The 17,766-nt window shown below is 33.3% G+C and overlaps 2 protein-coding genes across 3 annotated transcripts; both read left to right on the top strand.

Moving 5' to 3' along the window:
- Positions 1 to 1,319: 1,319 nt before the first annotated feature.
- LOC149739461 (uncharacterized) lies at positions 1,320 to 2,719 on the top strand. Of its 2 annotated transcripts, none has more exons than XM_089873285.1 (5): positions 1,320 to 1,453; positions 1,511 to 1,608; positions 1,709 to 1,799; positions 2,207 to 2,321; positions 2,574 to 2,719. In XM_089873285.1, the coding sequence occupies exons 2-5, from the start codon at positions 1,511 to 1,513 to the stop codon at positions 2,645 to 2,647; spliced, it is 378 nt and encodes a 125-aa protein (XP_089729411.1). In that variant the 5' UTR covers positions 1,320 to 1,453; the 3' UTR covers positions 2,648 to 2,719. The 2 variants fall into 2 exon arrangements, with proteins under 2 accessions (XP_089729411.1, XP_089729412.1); XM_089873286.1 differs by having other exon boundaries at positions 1,335 to 1,453; positions 1,497 to 1,608.
- Positions 2,720 to 4,873: 2,154 nt separating this feature from the next.
- Positions 4,874 to 17,538, top strand: LOC149739460 (NPC intracellular cholesterol transporter 1-like). The gene is made up of 27 exons (XM_089873156.1): positions 4,874 to 5,038; positions 5,816 to 6,011; positions 6,075 to 6,257; positions 6,484 to 6,668; positions 6,996 to 7,131; positions 7,355 to 7,501; positions 7,808 to 7,946; positions 8,065 to 8,204; positions 8,391 to 8,532; positions 8,949 to 9,078; positions 9,208 to 9,440; positions 9,660 to 9,863; positions 10,009 to 10,213; positions 10,575 to 10,759; positions 11,177 to 11,289; positions 11,468 to 11,592; positions 11,870 to 12,023; positions 12,286 to 12,397; positions 12,741 to 12,893; positions 13,165 to 13,285; positions 13,465 to 13,598; positions 14,418 to 14,482; positions 14,919 to 15,107; positions 15,319 to 15,488; positions 15,943 to 16,056; positions 16,568 to 16,730; positions 16,900 to 17,538. Exons 1-27 carry the CDS (start codon positions 4,988 to 4,990, stop codon positions 17,070 to 17,072), a joined length of 4,062 nt encoding a protein of 1,353 aa, XP_089729282.1. The 5' UTR covers positions 4,874 to 4,987; the 3' UTR covers positions 17,073 to 17,538.
- Positions 17,539 to 17,766: the final 228 nt, after the last annotated feature.

The following is a 17,766-nucleotide window of genomic DNA, read 5'->3' as shown; positions in this document are numbered from 1 at the left end:
GTACATTTTTTTTAATCTTGACTTGTCGTTTTTTTTATGACGAAAGGCTATCTAGTTTCAACTACTATAGGTGACCGGCGCCGTGGCTCAGTAATAAACAATCCTTCCTCTAACCCAGAGGTGATGGGATCAAGTCTCGTCGCTGCTAAAATGCTGGTCGGATTTGAGGGATACAGTTAACGCCGCTTTCTGCAACCCAGTGGTCTTGTATTGTCCTATAAGCCATATAGAAAATAAATCTTCCATAAATTCACATATGTGGTAACTCGGAAACGGGCACGAGGTGTATGAAATAGAACAACCGTGTGTGAGGATGAAGTTACATTAATTTTTTCATAAACTCTTTATAACAAGGGTTAAGAAGATGCCTGTCATGTGTGGTTTCCGTTGCTTATTATGTTAATCTCAATCAATCGGATGTTGTGACATCCTTATATAAAAGTTTAGAACCTTATACATATGTTACAGATTGAACGTTTGTTCTTGTTGTTACCTATAGCCAAAATATAGTTCATTCCTGTATATATTTTTATTTAATCCCCAACAAAGCGATAGTATGTTAATAACAGTCTTTCGCCGTGGCAAAGTGGTTATAGCGCGCCTATAACTGTAACCCAGAGGTTATATTGCCTCAAGGCTCGTCGATGCTACCATTGTGGGTGTATGTATCCTTGGGCAAGACACTTAACGGCAATTACTCCAACCCAGTGGACACTAATGGGTTGTCCAAATTATTAGCCATATATTAAAAAAGGTAAAAATTCAAAACAATAATCACCCACTAAGGAACATACTTAGTAACTCGTAAGCTGGCACGAGGTGTATGAACAACCGTGTTATAACGACTGTCGTTTTCCGGCCACGCGAGGGTAAAGTAAGTTACATTCATTCATTCATTCATTCAGATCCGCTACCCGCTTGAACTATTGAACTTGACGGTAAGTAAAACAACCTAACGGCTACATGTAGTTTTCCACCCTTTATAGTTAAATTTGTCAATGGTTGCAGTATGAAGTTTTCAACGATTTTTTATTATTGGGTCGTTGGTTTACTGCAGTTTCGACTTGCTGAACTATCGTTAGTTCAAAACTTTTGTTAATTATAATGTATTTTACCCAGGTAATAACAAGGGTAAACATTGAATCTGACACATATATTATGTAAGGTCATAAACTTTTGTATAAGGATATCACAACATCCGATTGGTTGAGATTAACATAATAAGCAACGGAACTCGTATGCATGTCAGGCATCCGCAAAGATTATATGCAACAGTTTGAAATAATAAACATAACCGATCAATCTTTTTTAGAAGCCACCATCATCCTACATGTCGGCTACAAGTATAAATAATGCACGAATCGTTACTTACATGCAAGCATTGGATGAAGAACAATCTCTGATATGAGCAATATAAATTCGATCTTTTGCGAGAATTACTTTTTAAGCAAAGGTAAGTTAAGATTCTTGTCTTGCGGTCACATGGTGTGTTATAGCGCTTTTTGTTTAGATGAATTGGAAACTGCTGTTGGTTGTGTGTTGCATTTTGGTTATCAACTCTAATGCCTGGAAGCGCCGAAGGTCTTCTCGTCGTCGTCGCGTGTGGAAGTTAGTATATACGTTGTATAGTTGCGGAAGTTATATTAGTCTTTATATGTTAACATCAACTATATATTCACTTTTAAACTTCAACTACTTCCATGCACAGGAAAGTAGGAAAGGTGGCGGGTCACGTGGTTCGCATTGCGAAGTATTTTGGAGACTCACGTCTTAAAAAGTTGTGTGAATTAAAAGATAAGGTAAGACGAATAAATTTAACTTATTTAGATTCTAACAGTAATAGCTGGGTAATGAATGTACTTGTAACACGAATGTTCCGTTTCATATACCTCCTGTCCGTTTACAAATTACCCACGTTATAGTGAAGTGACCACTGAGTTAAAGCAATTGTTGTTAAGTGGCTTGCACAAGAACACATACACTATGAATCGCAGCAGCGAGAGCCTAATAAGCGTAACCTCATTACTATAGAAGCAGTCGAGCTAACAACTGTACCACAACCATCATGAATTTGATGTTTATGTAAATTTGGTTTTATAATAACCTGGTGAATGTTTATGTTACACTATATATTCAATCTTGACTCCTATTTATCGTGTGCTGCATTTTGTGGTTTAAACAAAAATATAAAATTTGCTTCCCCCAGGACCAGGGTGCATACAATCGTGAGATGTTGAAGATAGAATCGGATCTAAAGGAAGAATACGGAGAAGACAATGCTCAAAAGATGCTTGATGAAATGGATGAGCTTATATCGGAAAGTAAGACAGTGTTAATGGGCCTCATGTTCTGTTATGATCGAATAAGTCGTGAATACAGACGGCTAGGGGGTTTTTGTGAAATAATTGTTAAAAAATAATATCGGCCTCTTCAAATGAAATGTGTAACTAGGTACCTTGGCAATTAAAACAATAGCATGTTTGTGTTCGAGTGAGACTATATTGTCCATAAAACAGCATAGTTGCGCCATTTTTGTCTCTTTATAAGACAAATAAGTGTAAATGTTTAAACAGAAACGTTGAATCCTGATCAAGAACTCATTCAACATCATGATGAGGAAGAAGAGCCGATTGATGGAGAAATCTAAACAAATCAACCGTTATATAACCTATTAGCCGTGTTGTTTAAACAATAAACACATGTATGCAGAAGAAAATAATGGAGTGTTTGATAGATAAAGTATAAGTACAAAGGTGGGGTAATATGGGACTTGTTTTTATGCTTTTTTTTCGTTCCATTTGGTAGTAAACAAAGACTATTTACAAATTTACGGTAGCTTCGCGACTCGAACAACCGTAGCCCCGCGACTTGAAAGAGCGTTGTTACCCATTTAAAAATATGCGATTTGGGTTGCTAACGGTATCCCATCTTATCACACAGTACCAGCAGCTATATGTATGAGTGTACATTTGTGACAGTTGTAAATAAATGGTGTATATTGTCTCTTCACCTTGGAATACCGGATTTTAGGATCAGTGTTGCTACCGATATTACGGTGCGTGTCCTTGTGCAAAACAAACGTAACGATTAGTGCTCAACCCGAAGTCATAAATGGGTTGTGTAAACTGTTATATGCACATTTGATTAAAAAATATTCACATATTGTTCAAGGTAAGAGCGGCAAACCTAAGACAACCTCTATCTCTGCTACGAGACAAACTGTCATTTGGTTTGCCATTCATTGCAGTAAAAGTAAAGTATATATGAAACAATTTCGTTTCGTATATTTTTTGGTAATATGAATGAACTAAGTCTAACTTGATTTATCGTTGCTCGGCAGGGCAACGAAAAAACTTGTAGGTTTTTTTTTCTGTGTGACTGATAGATTTTAGACAACCCATTTGGAGACTAAATTAAAAAGTTGTTTTCATAATAAGACTATTCCACATTCGAGTGTAATCCAACAAATTTACCTGGCTTTACTATAGCTTATTTACCAAATAAACTTTATATATACAAATTTAACTAATAAATTTGGCCAGTGTAATTTACCGAGCATTAAAAAAATTAGCCTTATTTTAATTTTTATTCCACTATTTCTATTTAACGATTAATACAGTTAAAAACGGTAGTGGACTATGGCGTGCATTATATAGTCTGGGGAATAGCCTACTCCTGCATGACTCGGAAACATAATTTTAATTTATGACCATATGGGATTCTAAAAAACAAATAAAACAAGTTTCCCAATTTACCCCATGTCCCATTTTCCTACTCTACATATATATGTGAATACTAGTATAGCTTGTGGCTGTATATACTTACCACTGTTCATGTAACATTTATACTGGGACGTTTCAAAAGGCCAATACTGTTCTACGGCCAATGTCTTTGTTTTATCGGTGTTGTTACAACATATTTATATACAGACTCAGCCTTACATATTTTATCCATTATGTCTTTTTAACTTCCATTTCATTTGTTTGCGGTGAAAACTTTTAATACAAACATTTAATTTTATATTATGTACTGCACTTTTGATACATTAAGTAATTATAACAAAATTTCATAAATATCAAATTACAAAATATTTCTACGAAATTGTCAAATGTTTACATTACTTTTAATACAGCTAGATGGTGCTAGAGATTTGTTTGACACGCATGAGTAAATAGTGGCGTGATCGTCTGATCAGTGTGACATGACGTCATGGGCGTGTCATTCAAAGGATTTGGTTGCTATGAATGTGCGTGTAGGATGTGCGTGGGGTTTAATATGATTGGGTGCGTTGGTTGGGTTGGTACGTTTAAGGAACTGAGTACTCCAGGTTATATTTTCTATGTTTAACTTTTATTTGCTTTTATACGGTGAACATTAAGACAGTTTGACTTATGTTTCTTAATTTATTTGTTTGTTTTTTACTTAGAAGTTAGTCTTAGGCATTTTTGACAAGTGCCTAATTTTATAATGGTGGGACATTTATTATATATATTTATGTGTGCCTTTACATCTGTATGTTGTGTACTGGTAATGTAATATTTTTAAAGTTTTATTATTTTTGTTATGGTTCTGGTTTTAACATTCAATTTTCCTTAGGTCATATTATTTTTATTCATGCGCATTTATCCCTTAGTCAGTTGCTTGGTACCAGCAACTAATCCTCTGTGTTGCTATGGGAAAAATTCTGACATTAGCCTAGTAAGCCTACCAAATAAGAGGATTTGATCTGTTTCCTACATTTTTTCTGTTTCCTACATTTTTTATTAGTTTTTTCAACAATTAACTTTGCTTTAATAGATTTGCTGGCCTTTGGTTAGTTGTATGATTAGAGAATATGTTTTGTTGACTACAGAAAAGGGCAAAAAATGAATAAACATGTCCCATCTTACCCCACCTTATCACAATTTGTCAATTTTTAAAGGTGTTTCAGAGATAGCACGATTTCAAATAGAACTTGTAATAAAGTAGCTAGGAATTATTTCTTGCAATGAAGAGGACGTTCTGTTTTATCGTATTTTTGTTTGTTCTTATAATACAGGTTGGTAAACTTTGATTTTGCTTTGGTTTAATATTTTATTTCTGTGCGTTTACTATGTTAAATTAACTTTAATAAAAAAATAAAATACGATTAGGAATATTATTTTGTATTTAAAATGATAATAAATTGTTTAATTTGGATTAATCTAAAAACAGTGTTAAAAGACTCACTTCACCTAGTTTACAACTGTTTTCTTTGTTTGCAAACTCTGGTCTGGTGTTTAATGAACTTTGTACTCTGTTCCTGATCCAAAAAACTGCTGATTGCTGTTTTCATTGATAGCCACAGGCAGTGATCCGTTTTAATTATTTCCTGACATTTGGGGCAGTTTCTGATGGCTCAGCTCATTTTGTATTTTCTCACATGACTTTGTGATATAACGTAACATATTCCTACTTTTTGTTTTTATTTGTCTATTTTCAATTTTCTTAAATGAGTCTTTATGACTCTCCATTGTATATATATATTCCATAATCTAAACTATTCTGTTTACTATATTTTTTCTATTCTACATTGTATGAACATATTGCAGATTTTCCATCTGTAACTGCTATAATAGAGTGTAACATAGCTTTATAAGGTGTTGAATATTACAATAGTATAAAACTATAGACACTTTGTAATTGTATCTAGTTTTAAAATATTAGGAGTGAAACTAGAAATCCTATGATTTTGCGAACCTAACATTATTACGTTATTACGACAAGTATAAATATAGTTATTAATTAACATCTTGTGTTCGAGATTATAATTAACATTTATATTCTATGATTTCAGTGTTACGCTCAGTTTTCATCCACGGGTAAAGACAACTTCATTCACAGAGATGGATATTGCATAATGTATGATGAATGTGCCACTAATGTTCTTAACAAGAAAAATTTAAACTGTTTTTACAACGGAAAAGCAAAAAAATTAGAAGAACAAACTGGCTTGGATATCTTGTTACAGTTATGTCCTTACATGTATAAAGGTGATCTAGTAATATTTGATTTGATTTCTTAATTTCATGTATTTATTATTCTGTAATCTGTAGGCCCCAACTTGACTTACACATGCTGCAGCACCAAACAACTCCAGACACTTCAGAGTAACTTACAACTACCTTACCAATACCTCTCAAGATGTCCTGCTTGTTTCAGCAACTTCGTGGCCATGTTTTGTGAAATGACTTGCAGCACAGATCAAAGTACCTTCACCACTCCAGAAACTTTAAAAAGTAAGAGGTTAATTTTTAAGCAATCAGGTATAAATAAGTTTAACGTTTATATACATAAGACATTTTAAAATGTAAATATCATACATCAAATTAAATTGAATATTTGGTGTTGTATTAAAGGCTTTGTAGGCTATGAGAAGTACAATAATGCATACTTTGTTTTGTAGAGTATTCATGGGTTGCATTTATATTAATCTTCCAGCTAAGCACTTTATATTTTTCCCAGATACATCAACTGACACAATCCACATGATAAAAAACCAAACTTATGTTTCTACGTTGTCCTACACCATGACCAACCAATATGCAGAATCCATGTTTAATTCATGTAGCCATGTGAGCAGTCCATCCACGAACACACCAGCGTTAAATCTTTTGTGCGGGCCTTATGCTGACAAATGTAATGCACAGGTTAGTGGAATGATATTCATTAAACTGTTTTCTTACACCCTTTCACTTTTTTCTTTATATGTAATTTTGGCAAAGAATTTTTGATAAAGTAAATATAAGCTATTTTTGCCTTACCACAAAAAAAAACGAAAATAATACCTAAGAAGTTTGTTTTTATGACTGTGCACCTGTGTTAAGGTTATAAACCAGTTTGTTACAAACCAATCTTACATAATTTACAATTTCACACACATTGTATAAAAACTATTCCTAATTTGTTGAAGTTTTACAGCAAACACAGTTTTAAAAACCACAGGCGGTTGGTATTATAAAATTATTTTTCTGTAGAACTGGATCACCTACATGAACAGTATCAGTAATGGCCTCGCTCCATTTCAAATTGACGTCACATTTTCAAACGACACAAGTGTTGGAATGAATTACCAAACTGGCAAATGCAACGAGACACAAAGAAATGGAGACGGTTGGTTAATTATATAACTTGGGCAAACCTCCTGTTACGTTGAGTTTACATACACATAAGCTTGATCACTAAAGTTACATTGTTCCATAAACAGGTTAATTTTGTACAATGACTTTCAGTAACTTGTTAAATATTTGGATATTAGTATTTACCAGTCTTGCACACAGCACACATGTTTATTACATACGCAGTTCGTGGGAAACTTAATCAATGTAAACCACAGGTGCATGCAGTTGCAATGATTGCCCAACAGCATGTGCAGGACCCCCCCCACAACCCCCCAAACCATCTCCACCATGGACAATATTTGGCATTGACGGATATTATATTACAATGACATTTGTTTATGGAGGATTTTGCGTTGTTTTCTGTAAGTAATTATTAAACAAGGTATTTGTCACAAATTTTAACTTACGGATTTTGATAAAACTAGCTTAGAATGTAACTGCTGCGAAACTTTGCTTATGTAAAAGACACCAGCTTTTCAGCTGCCTTTCCTAAAGCTTTTAGAGTATTTTAGACTTTTAAAATACCATTATGTTTAGCAATGGTTTTGTGGTAAGTTGGTGGTTAGGACAAATGTTTACAGTCAGGCGCTTTTTATGTGAATCAATGCTTATTTTATTGATAAACACTCAACTACAATCATATTTTAAAAGTATCAATCATTTGACAGTATTCATGGTGTTTATAATGCATCTGTGCTGTAAGAGTGGAAATAAATATTCAACCTTTGATGAATCGTGTTGTACTGTGGTTGATGATAGCACTGTGAGTGCCCGTGATGACGACCTTGGGGTCAGGACAACCAACAGGTAACTTTGGTTAAATATTAGTTTGCAGCAGATAGTCATCATGTTTCTTTATGATGAGAAAGTAAAAAATCATGCTTTAATTTTACTTGGGTATATTGGAAGTTTCCTTTTCTTACAGTCTTGACAAACCATTGGATTGTGAAGATGAATTAGGAGTTGTGGAAAGGTGGGGGTTGTATCTTGAAAATGGACTCAGATCCGCTTTCCGAAAATGGGGAATAATTTGTGCAAGACATCCATTTATTATCTTGCTTGCTGGTATGTATGTTCATGCAACTACACTAATGATCCGTTACCATGCATATTGTACTTAATGCAGGAAGAAACATAATAAGCAAATTATATAGCCATATAGGTATTTCCTTTTTAAATCCGGATACCTAATAATGTATGCATATTGTATTTGTGTATTGGATACTTTTGAAACACAATTGTGACATGCAGGGTTTATATTGGTTGGTGTGTCTGCGTTTGGTTTAAAATTCATGACAATAACGACCGATCCAGTTGAATTATGGTCAGCGCCATCAAGCGAAGCTCGATTAAGAAAAGATTATTTCGATCAACACTTTGGTCCTTTCTACAGGTTTGTTACTGAGTTATAAATATGTTACAACTTTTACCTGCATGTTCATTGTTCAACTAACTTTCCATAGTGATATTATTATTCTGTGCAAAATATATCAACATAAGTTCCTAGTAAATATTAAATTATCCAGTATCCATTATTATGTGGTATTAAGTTTTCATCTCATCTGTTACCATAGCTGATTTTTTATAAGAAGTAAAAAATTCTAAAACTTTTTTGTAATAAAATAATAAAAACTGCGTCAATAAAAATAAATAATTTTGGAATAATTTTTTTTCTCGAGCCGAGCTTTTTCAACACAATCCTTAACAATTAATAAACCTAAATAAATAACCTCCATCCCCATATACTTTTTGGGTAAAATAAATCCTTGTTCAATTCATTAAAAACTCCCTATGACATTTGTTTAACAGAACTGAACAAATGATAATCACTGCAAAGAATAGTTCAACCACTTATTATCAACCATACTCTTCAAGTAGTACGGGAGAACAAGTCAATGTTACATTTGGTTCCATTCTAAGAAAAGATGTCTTGCATGAGGTAATGATGTTATACTTAGTGTTCGACGTTAATAAAAGTTCTATTTGTGCTTATAATGGTCCAAGCCTTGAACTGGTAACCCCTGGGTTGGAGGCAGACGTGCAGCGAAATAATGTTTTTTTGTTTCAGATTTTAGATTTACAGCTTGAAGTTGAAAGGTTGACAGCAAAGCTTGATGATGAGACGGTCACTTTGAAAGATATTTGCCTTAAACCACTCGCACCTTATAATAATAACTGCACCATTATGTCAGTGGTTAACTACTTTCAAAATGATCACGCCACCCTTGATAAGGAAGCTTATTCCGAGGGAGGATTTTTCTTTGAAGCCGATTATCATGACCACTTGATGGCATGCCTGAGGTGGGTCAATCAAATAACACCCCAAATATTTGCGCCAAACGTAAAATGCAGTGAACAGATAATTAAGCACCTACCCTAAAACTACTGTCATTTAAATTATGCTAGGAGTTAAAACTACTTGAGTAAACTTATTAAAAATTAGCATGGCTGTTAAACCAACAAAACACTATGAACAACGTGGTATTAAGGTGTATTTAAATAAAAGTTTTATGTTTGCAGTGGAGCAGCTTCAATAGATGATGCAACAAAACTACATCTGTCTTGTTTGGGAACATTTGGTGGGCCTGTGTTCCCATGGGTTGCTTTGGGTGGATTTAATGGAACTAATTACTTAGAAGCAACTGCAGCAGTTGTAACATTTCCTGTTGTGAATTATTATAACAACTCTAAAAAATTAGCCAAGGCAATGGCATGGGAGAAAAGGTAAGTTGGATAAGTAATGTTGCCACATTAATTGATGACAATGAGGTTTTCTATGTTTCACCTCTATGGCTTGAACTGCATTTAAAAAACATTGTCGACCATGATTTTACTAAAACTTTATGAAATGTAATGCCTATGATCTCAGGTACATTGAGTTCATGAAGGAATATGTGAAGAGGAATGGTAGCAAACTTAACGTTGCATTTACATCGGAACGGTCCATTGAAGATGAAATTAATCGAGAATCTGGAGCAGATGTGATGACCATTATAGCTTCGTATCTCATTATGTTTGCTTACGTTGCAATTGCACTCGGAAGATTTGGAAGTTGTAGGCTTGGAAGAACAATGGTTAGTTTCTTCTTTGTGTGACTTTATGTTTATTTAAATATTTGGGTTTGTGTGAACAGTCAAAAAAACTTTCTTTTATTTAATGAAATTATGTCATTTTCACATGTTTTAGTTTAAAAAACTAAACCTATCATCAGTGATGTTGAAAGTAAACCTTAAACACACATTGGGATGTTTGTATTTAAACTGAAAACAGAAAAACAGTTGCAAAAAAGAAATTTTGTTGATCGTTTTAGTTCACAAATGTTATGACATGGTTTTACTTATGTTTAATATTATAAACCACAAGGTTTTTTTACTAAAAATGTTTTTGAACAAGAAAATTGATTTATAAATTCTGATGATGATTTCGTTCATTCAGGTTGATTGTCAGTTAACTGTTGGTTTATCTGGTGTGATGATTGTGTTGTGTTCAGTTGTCATGGCACTTGGTATATTCAGTTATGCTAACGTGCCACTCACTCTTATCATTGTTGAAGTGATTCCATTCCTTGCATTAGCTGTTGGTGTGGATAATATATTTATACTGGTGCAACATTATCAGCGGTAAATTATTATTTTAACTTTATTTAAATTTCAATACTGTAAATTGACCTTGAGAAAAGCAATCTTTCTCACCACATGTTTGCAGTCCTATTGGTTTTGTTGGTTGAACAGTTATGGTATATTTCATTCACCATATTAACTTGCATACTTGCATTAATCCATAAAGTTCCCTTTATTTAAAGACTGAGTCGCGTTATGGAAATTTGGTTCAAAGTTTATAAAAACACTGCTGTGGTTAAAGTGGATTTTTAATTTTTTTTTATTAACTTTATTATTTAAGTTTCCAATATTTGTCAAAATGACAACTATAGGTGTAACTGCCTTTTACCAATATTCTGCTAACAATTAACAAATGTACGATTTTGCAAACAATTTACAAATGTAATACATATGCATTTAATTAACATTATCTCACAGGGATAACTGGCAACCTCGTGAAACTCCTGAAGAAAGATTGGGACGAGTTCTTGGTGAAGTCGCTCCAAGTATGTTCATGTCTTCAATATCAGAGACGGTTGCTTTCTTCTTAGGTGAAACCTCTTAAAGTTATCCAAGATTTTTTCAATTGATTCTTGTCTTTGTCAATTAATTAATGAGATTTAAAATAGCATTGAATACATTTTTTTAATATTTAAAAAATAATTCTTTAATAATTAGTCATATGTAAAACCAGGATTAGTTGACATATAATGTTAATAACAATTTCAGGAGGTTTATCAACAATGCCTGCTGTGCGTACATTCTCCATGATGGCTGGTCTTGCAATATTCTGTGATTTCTTGTTACAAATATCTTGTTTTGTTGCCATACTTGCCCTTGATAACAAACGACAGGTAAAGTTTCCAGCTAGCATTTTTATTTTTAATTTAAATCCTATTCTTGATTACTGGTTTTCAACCATAGTGACCATTTCATGCATTGTGGTCGCAAAGTACACAAAATTTGCGCTGTTACTTAAATGTAAAATTGTTTTCATGATTACAAAAACTTACAGATTAGAAAATAAAAAAGCCAGAGCTTTCATCGTTTAATTTTGAGGTTTTGTCTCAAAAATGCTTGACAATTAAAAGTATTTTGCAGATAAGTATTTGAAGCTTATTGTTTATTTAGAATTCAAATCGATTCGATTGTTTGTGTTGTATCAAAGACAAGGAGAATGAAGAAAGTGAAAATGATGGAATTCTTTATTTAATTGTGAAAAATTATTTTTCTCCTGCTGTTTTATCATCCTGTGTTAGACCAATAGTAATTTGCATCTTCGCTGGTAACTATTTATTATTTTGTTTGTAAGGTACAATTACAAAGTACAAGAGAATATTTAAATCTAGTACATTGTACAACTGTTTTAGCATTTATGTTTGCATGCTTATGTTTCAATGTACTATTTAGGAAACCTCCAAAAAAAGTAAATTGACCAGAAGGTCTTGGCTACGTTTAAATGTCTATATTATTTAAAATAACCTAGAGTAAAATGTGATGCTCGTTTGAATCAGTTAAAATGAAACAATGATATTATTAATTTGCAGGGTTTGCGTGTTTCAGTGGGGCTGTGTTGCATAAGGTTGATATTGGACTTGATCAATCATTATCCATGCCTGAAGATTCATATGTGCTTGATTATTTTGATGGAATGAACAAGTAATACATTTAATTACTCATAGGTCAAGTCTGGGGTGGCAGGATAGGCAGGCACCCGTAGAACTGTATGCACTGCAATAAAAAATAAACAAGGGAACCAAATTTGTCTTATACTGCTTTGGGGTCCCTGCTTTTTAAAAACTTATTACTTGTAAAAACTTAATTAGGAAATAATATGTGCTAATGGTATTCTTCCTCACATACCACAGTACTATATATGAGTTATAACTATACTTTTACCGGAGCATAAGGTGTTTCTGTATATGAAGCAAAAAGTGTTTAATTTTAGGAATTAGGAATATTTTATCAATTGTTGCGACCTAATTGTTCTATTTATTTTCAGTTACTTGTCAGTTGGAGCACCAGTTTACTTTGTAGTAAAGGACGGGCAGAACTACACAGATGCTGCTGGTGCAAACCAGATATGTGGTGGCATGGGTTGTAATAATAATTCACTTATTGAACAAATTGCAAGAATGTCAAAGATGCCTAACTAGTGAGTGGAAAGTTGATTACATTTTTATTTTAAAGCATTTTTATTCGTTTTTACTTTAAGGCAAACCGAAAATCTTTTAAATTCTTGATTAGTTTTAAAATAAAGTAAACTTAACATTTATGGGTTTAAGTTTTTTTACTTAAGTGTTCTTTACCCCACTGTGTTTTTAAGGACTGTTATTTTACTGCGAATTGCCTTTACTTTAACGTTTTGATTAATTTGGTCATTGCCACTGTATGCAAAGAGATAAATAAAATTTCTGTAAATTTAGTTCCCACATTGCTTACCCTGCATCTTCATGGTTGGATGATTATTTTGATTGGTTGAAACCACAATCCTCATGCTGTAGGCATGACAACACCGGCGAAGAAGATGTCTTCTGTAATGCAACGGTAAGAATACAATATATTTTCAGTATTAACTATGATGTCCTGATCTATAAGTTGGATAATTCCCGTTGTGATAAAATGGTTCTGTGTGTGATTTATTACAAAGCTAGATTGTAATATATGTTGGGTTGACCGAGGTAAGTAGGTTGAATATTGTAAGTTGATGTGTTCTGTATTTTTAGGTTGTCTCAACATCTTGTATCGCGTGTCGATCTGCACAGGAGTCGGCAAACCAAAGTCGACCAACACCGGATGAATTTATGAAATTCCTCCCGTGGTTTCTTAATGATAACCCGGAGACAAAATGCGCAAAGGGGTAAGATGAATAAAGTAGTCCAAACCTTATAAACATATAAGCAATTTTAATATAATCCACATAATGACTGGATTAGGTGGTACAAACTGTCTAACTATTGAATTTGATTTATATAAAAGACTGATTGTGCTATTTCTGCTGAAACACATTTCTCCTCCAGTACATTAATTTTTGTCGTTGTATATTTCATACCACTGGTTCCTTATTTTGTTATAAGAATCGTCTAAATTCATGAACAGTAGATTAGATTCATGGGATTTATTACAGCAGTGGTTCCCAAAGTATGGGTCGCGACCCAAACATGGGTCGCACAGGGTTTAAAAATGGGTCGCGCCAGGGTGACTCAAATTTATTAAAACTCATTTTTTTTCTTTTCAAGCATTCAGGCTAGATTTGCGTTGTAGTTCAGCCTTATATTTACCATGTTTTTCTTAGCCAGATGGACTTATTGTTACGAAATAGTAGGCATTCACACGTGGATTCATTGCATCATAAAAGCGATTGTTTAACCTGGCAATTAATTACGACATAAAAGCAATTTACACGTCAATTATTTGCGTCATAATAGGGATTGACACGTGATCATTAGGCATGTAGGAGGTTTAAAACAGGCTTGAATGTTAAAGAGGCACGAAATCGTAGATGTTCATAAAACTCTGATTTGGGTCGCACTAAAAAAACTTTGGGAACCACTGTATTACAGTAACATATTGAAAGTGTTTTTTTTGTTATATTTAGAAGGTATCTTTTTATTGTACCCGAGCCATTAGTTTTTTGCAAAAGTTCCTACTTTTTATCTTTTTTTACCTATTTCAACAGAGGACACGCCGCTTATGGAACTTCAGTTAAAGTTATTGATGAAGGGAAAAAATCACGAGTAGGAGGTGAGTAATAATTGCCAACCAGTGCTATTGTATATACTAAATAGTTCAAACATACTATTTAAATACTTTGTTGCTTAAACTACCAGACATGTTATATTTTGAGGGAAATAGTTTTTATGTTAATAGCCTTGAAGTCACCTGCATATCGGATAAAATGCTGTTTGTAATTAAATCTAATTAAAGTGTTTTGTTCTAAAATGTCAGTTAAAAAATAATCAAACTATTTTTAAGTTTTCTGTTTCTGCTTACTATTCTAAAGGCTACCTTCTGAAATACATGTCTTGCAATTATTAGAGTTTAACCTGAAATTGAAGTTTAAAAGTTGTGCTTTTAAACCGGCTGCTAATTGTTGTGTGTTTTGGTTGCTTGTGTCTAACATATAATTTGTATTGTTAAAAAATAGCAATTGAAGATTTATTTAATTTAAAAATCACAGCTACAAGTTTCATGGCTTATCACACTCTTACAAAAACATCAAAAGACTTTATCGGTTGTTTACGAAGTGCAAATGAAATTGCTGAGCAGATCAGTCAAAATACAACTGCCGAAGTGTTTCCTTACTCTGTGTTCTATGTTTTCTATGAACAATATCTGACAATTGTGCACGACACAATATTTAACTTGGGTAAGTCCGTTATCCTGTATGCAGTTGCATTATTAGTTATTATTTAACACACAGCCATGCTATTATGTTTTTATGCATAATTGTTTTGTTTTTTTTGTAGACAGTAAACTTTAACCAAACTTGACACAAAACATGTTTGAATAGTTTCATACATATTGTTGCAACCTCCTTCTTTATTATTACAGTTACTTACTTGCTGCATAATTTACAGGTGTTTCATTAGCTGCAATTTTTGTTGTTGTGTTTTTCCTTCTTGGATTTGACTTGCTCTCTGCTGTTATTGTAGTTGTGACAATATTGTTAATATTACTTGATATGTTCGGGGCAATGTATTTGTGGAATATCCCATTAAACGCTGTGTCCCTGGTCAACTTGGTCATGGTAAGTCAAATTATTGTTTAAAGTTTAGAAGAGATTGTTAAATAATAGTATGTGCTGGAAGTGTTAATATTTAGACTTTTTTGTCCAGCACCCTGACGTGGTGGTTAGCGCATCTGCCTGGAAACCAGAGGTAATTGGTTCAAGGCTCGACCCTGCCACCATTGACGGTGTATGTTTCCTTGGTCATTATTAAGTTTTCTTAATTATCACTCATACAGAAAAGCAATCACACACAAAGTTACATTTGTGGTAACTCGTAAACTGGAAGGGTAAAATAAAACGGAACATCAGTGTTATAACAGCTATTGTTTTATGGTCACACACAGATCCAGCAAGTTACATTTATTTATTCATATTAAATAGATTTAACATTTTCATACTGAAAATTGAAATTAATTAATAATAATGGTTTATATCTTTGTTATAATATTAATACAAGATGAACTTAATGCAGGCGGTCGGTATTTCTGTTGAATTTTGTGCTCACATCACTCGAGCATTTGCGCTGAGTCAGCGAATAACAAGAGTTGCACGTGCAGAAGAAGCATTGGCTGAGATTGGAAGTTCGGTGAGTGTTTCAAACACTTGTTAATGTTGGTTGCTGTGGTTATGTGGTTTGGAACCGATAGGGGTACGTTTCCTTGAGCAAGATACTAAACAAGCATTGCTCCCAACCCACGCCCTGGGTGTCGGAATAATAAGCCAACTCTGGCGGAAAAAATGAGTTTTATGGCTGACCATGCTAGGAACCTCACCCACATCTGATAATCTTAACATCAAGGTGTTTACTGTCTATATCACTTGCTCTCAAACTCAGTTTACTAAATCTAAATTAGTATAAGGCCCACCCAACCATAGTTGGTAAGAGGCCATGAAAATTTGGTAGAAATTGCAGAATATTCAATTCAACAAACATATGTTTGAGGTTTAGATTTTGCGCGGTTGAGTGTCTTTTACTCTGATAAAGATCTGTATAGATGGTTAAATTGTCAGTGCAAAAATAAATGCAAGCAGGGCTGTTGTAGAAAACAAGTGAAGTGTTTTATTGTTGATAATTAATCCTTTATTTCTGTTATCAGGTACTGAGTGGAATAACTTTAACAAAGTTTGTTGGCATCGTGATTCTTGCTTTCAGTAAATCACAAATATTCAAAGTATTTTACTTCCGCATGTACTTATGCGTGGTAGTGCTCGGTGCGGGACACGGACTTGTATTTCTTCCGGTGCTACTTAGTTACATTGGTAAGCTTAGTAATTAGTAAATAAATCTAAGTTACGTTTTATCATATTATATCGCCTACAAAACACTATGAAGTGTTAGTTATCAGGATGGTAGGATTTCTTTGTCTTTGAATAAATTAGAACAAGCGTTAATTATGGTCAGTAATTAATCATGTATTATATGGAACAGGTCCAAGGCGAAGGAAGGGACAAGGAAAGCATAAGGTTTTAGTAAATGATGATGTTGATCATGTTAAAAATATTATGGATGATGGAAGAGACCCACTACAAACACGTGTAGTTGGAAAACCTCAAAATAAAATTGATCATCATTCTGCTATCATGTCGCCACTTAACCAATAAATTACACATCCCTTTCTCAGTTTAGCTTTATTAATACAGACGATTGCAAAGGTGACGTGTTTTGTTGCATATTCAATATTTTTCAAATTGAAATAATAAAATGGTCATTTCATGTTCAATAGCTTTTATCTTATATCAGATTAATGTTGGTTATTTTTTAAACTTACTGTGATGTCTAATTATACTCACAATATTTGTTGTATTTTGTGTTCAAATGTGTACAGACGTTATTATAGTTACATTTTACTAAGTGACGGTTGTTTAAACAATTTTAGCATTTGTGGTAACTATTGCCATTTTATGAGATATGTAACTGTAACGTTTATTGCTCAGCTTATGGACCTGGATTTAGGCTTTTTCTGGTGAATAGCAAAATACCTGAGCCAATCCTTTCTCAAAGTCCAATATATATTCTAATATGCTGGAAACTTAGATTACAATAAACTTATTTGCTTGGTCAACAATATTATTTTGTGGAAGCCATGACTTGTATATATTCCCTTCTGAAGCAATGAATTAATTTTCTGAATTAAAGATAATGTCTATCTAATAAAACCCAGGCATTGTAGTTTTATAGTAGACAATATAAACTCGTTTCATAACAAATAACATACATCCGATAAGGGCATGTACACAATACAACTTAAAAATAACACTACTATGTTATTTTAAATGTGATGATTAAAAGTTATTT

The sequence above is a fragment of the Ciona robusta genome, chromosome 2 (genome assembly GCF_009617815.1).
Source record: "Ciona robusta chromosome 2, ASM961781v2".
Lineage (NCBI taxonomy): Eukaryota > Metazoa > Chordata > Ascidiacea > Phlebobranchia > Cionidae > Ciona > Ciona robusta.
Note: the sequence above shows the minus strand (reverse complement) of the source record. Positions and strands in the feature narration are given on the sequence as shown.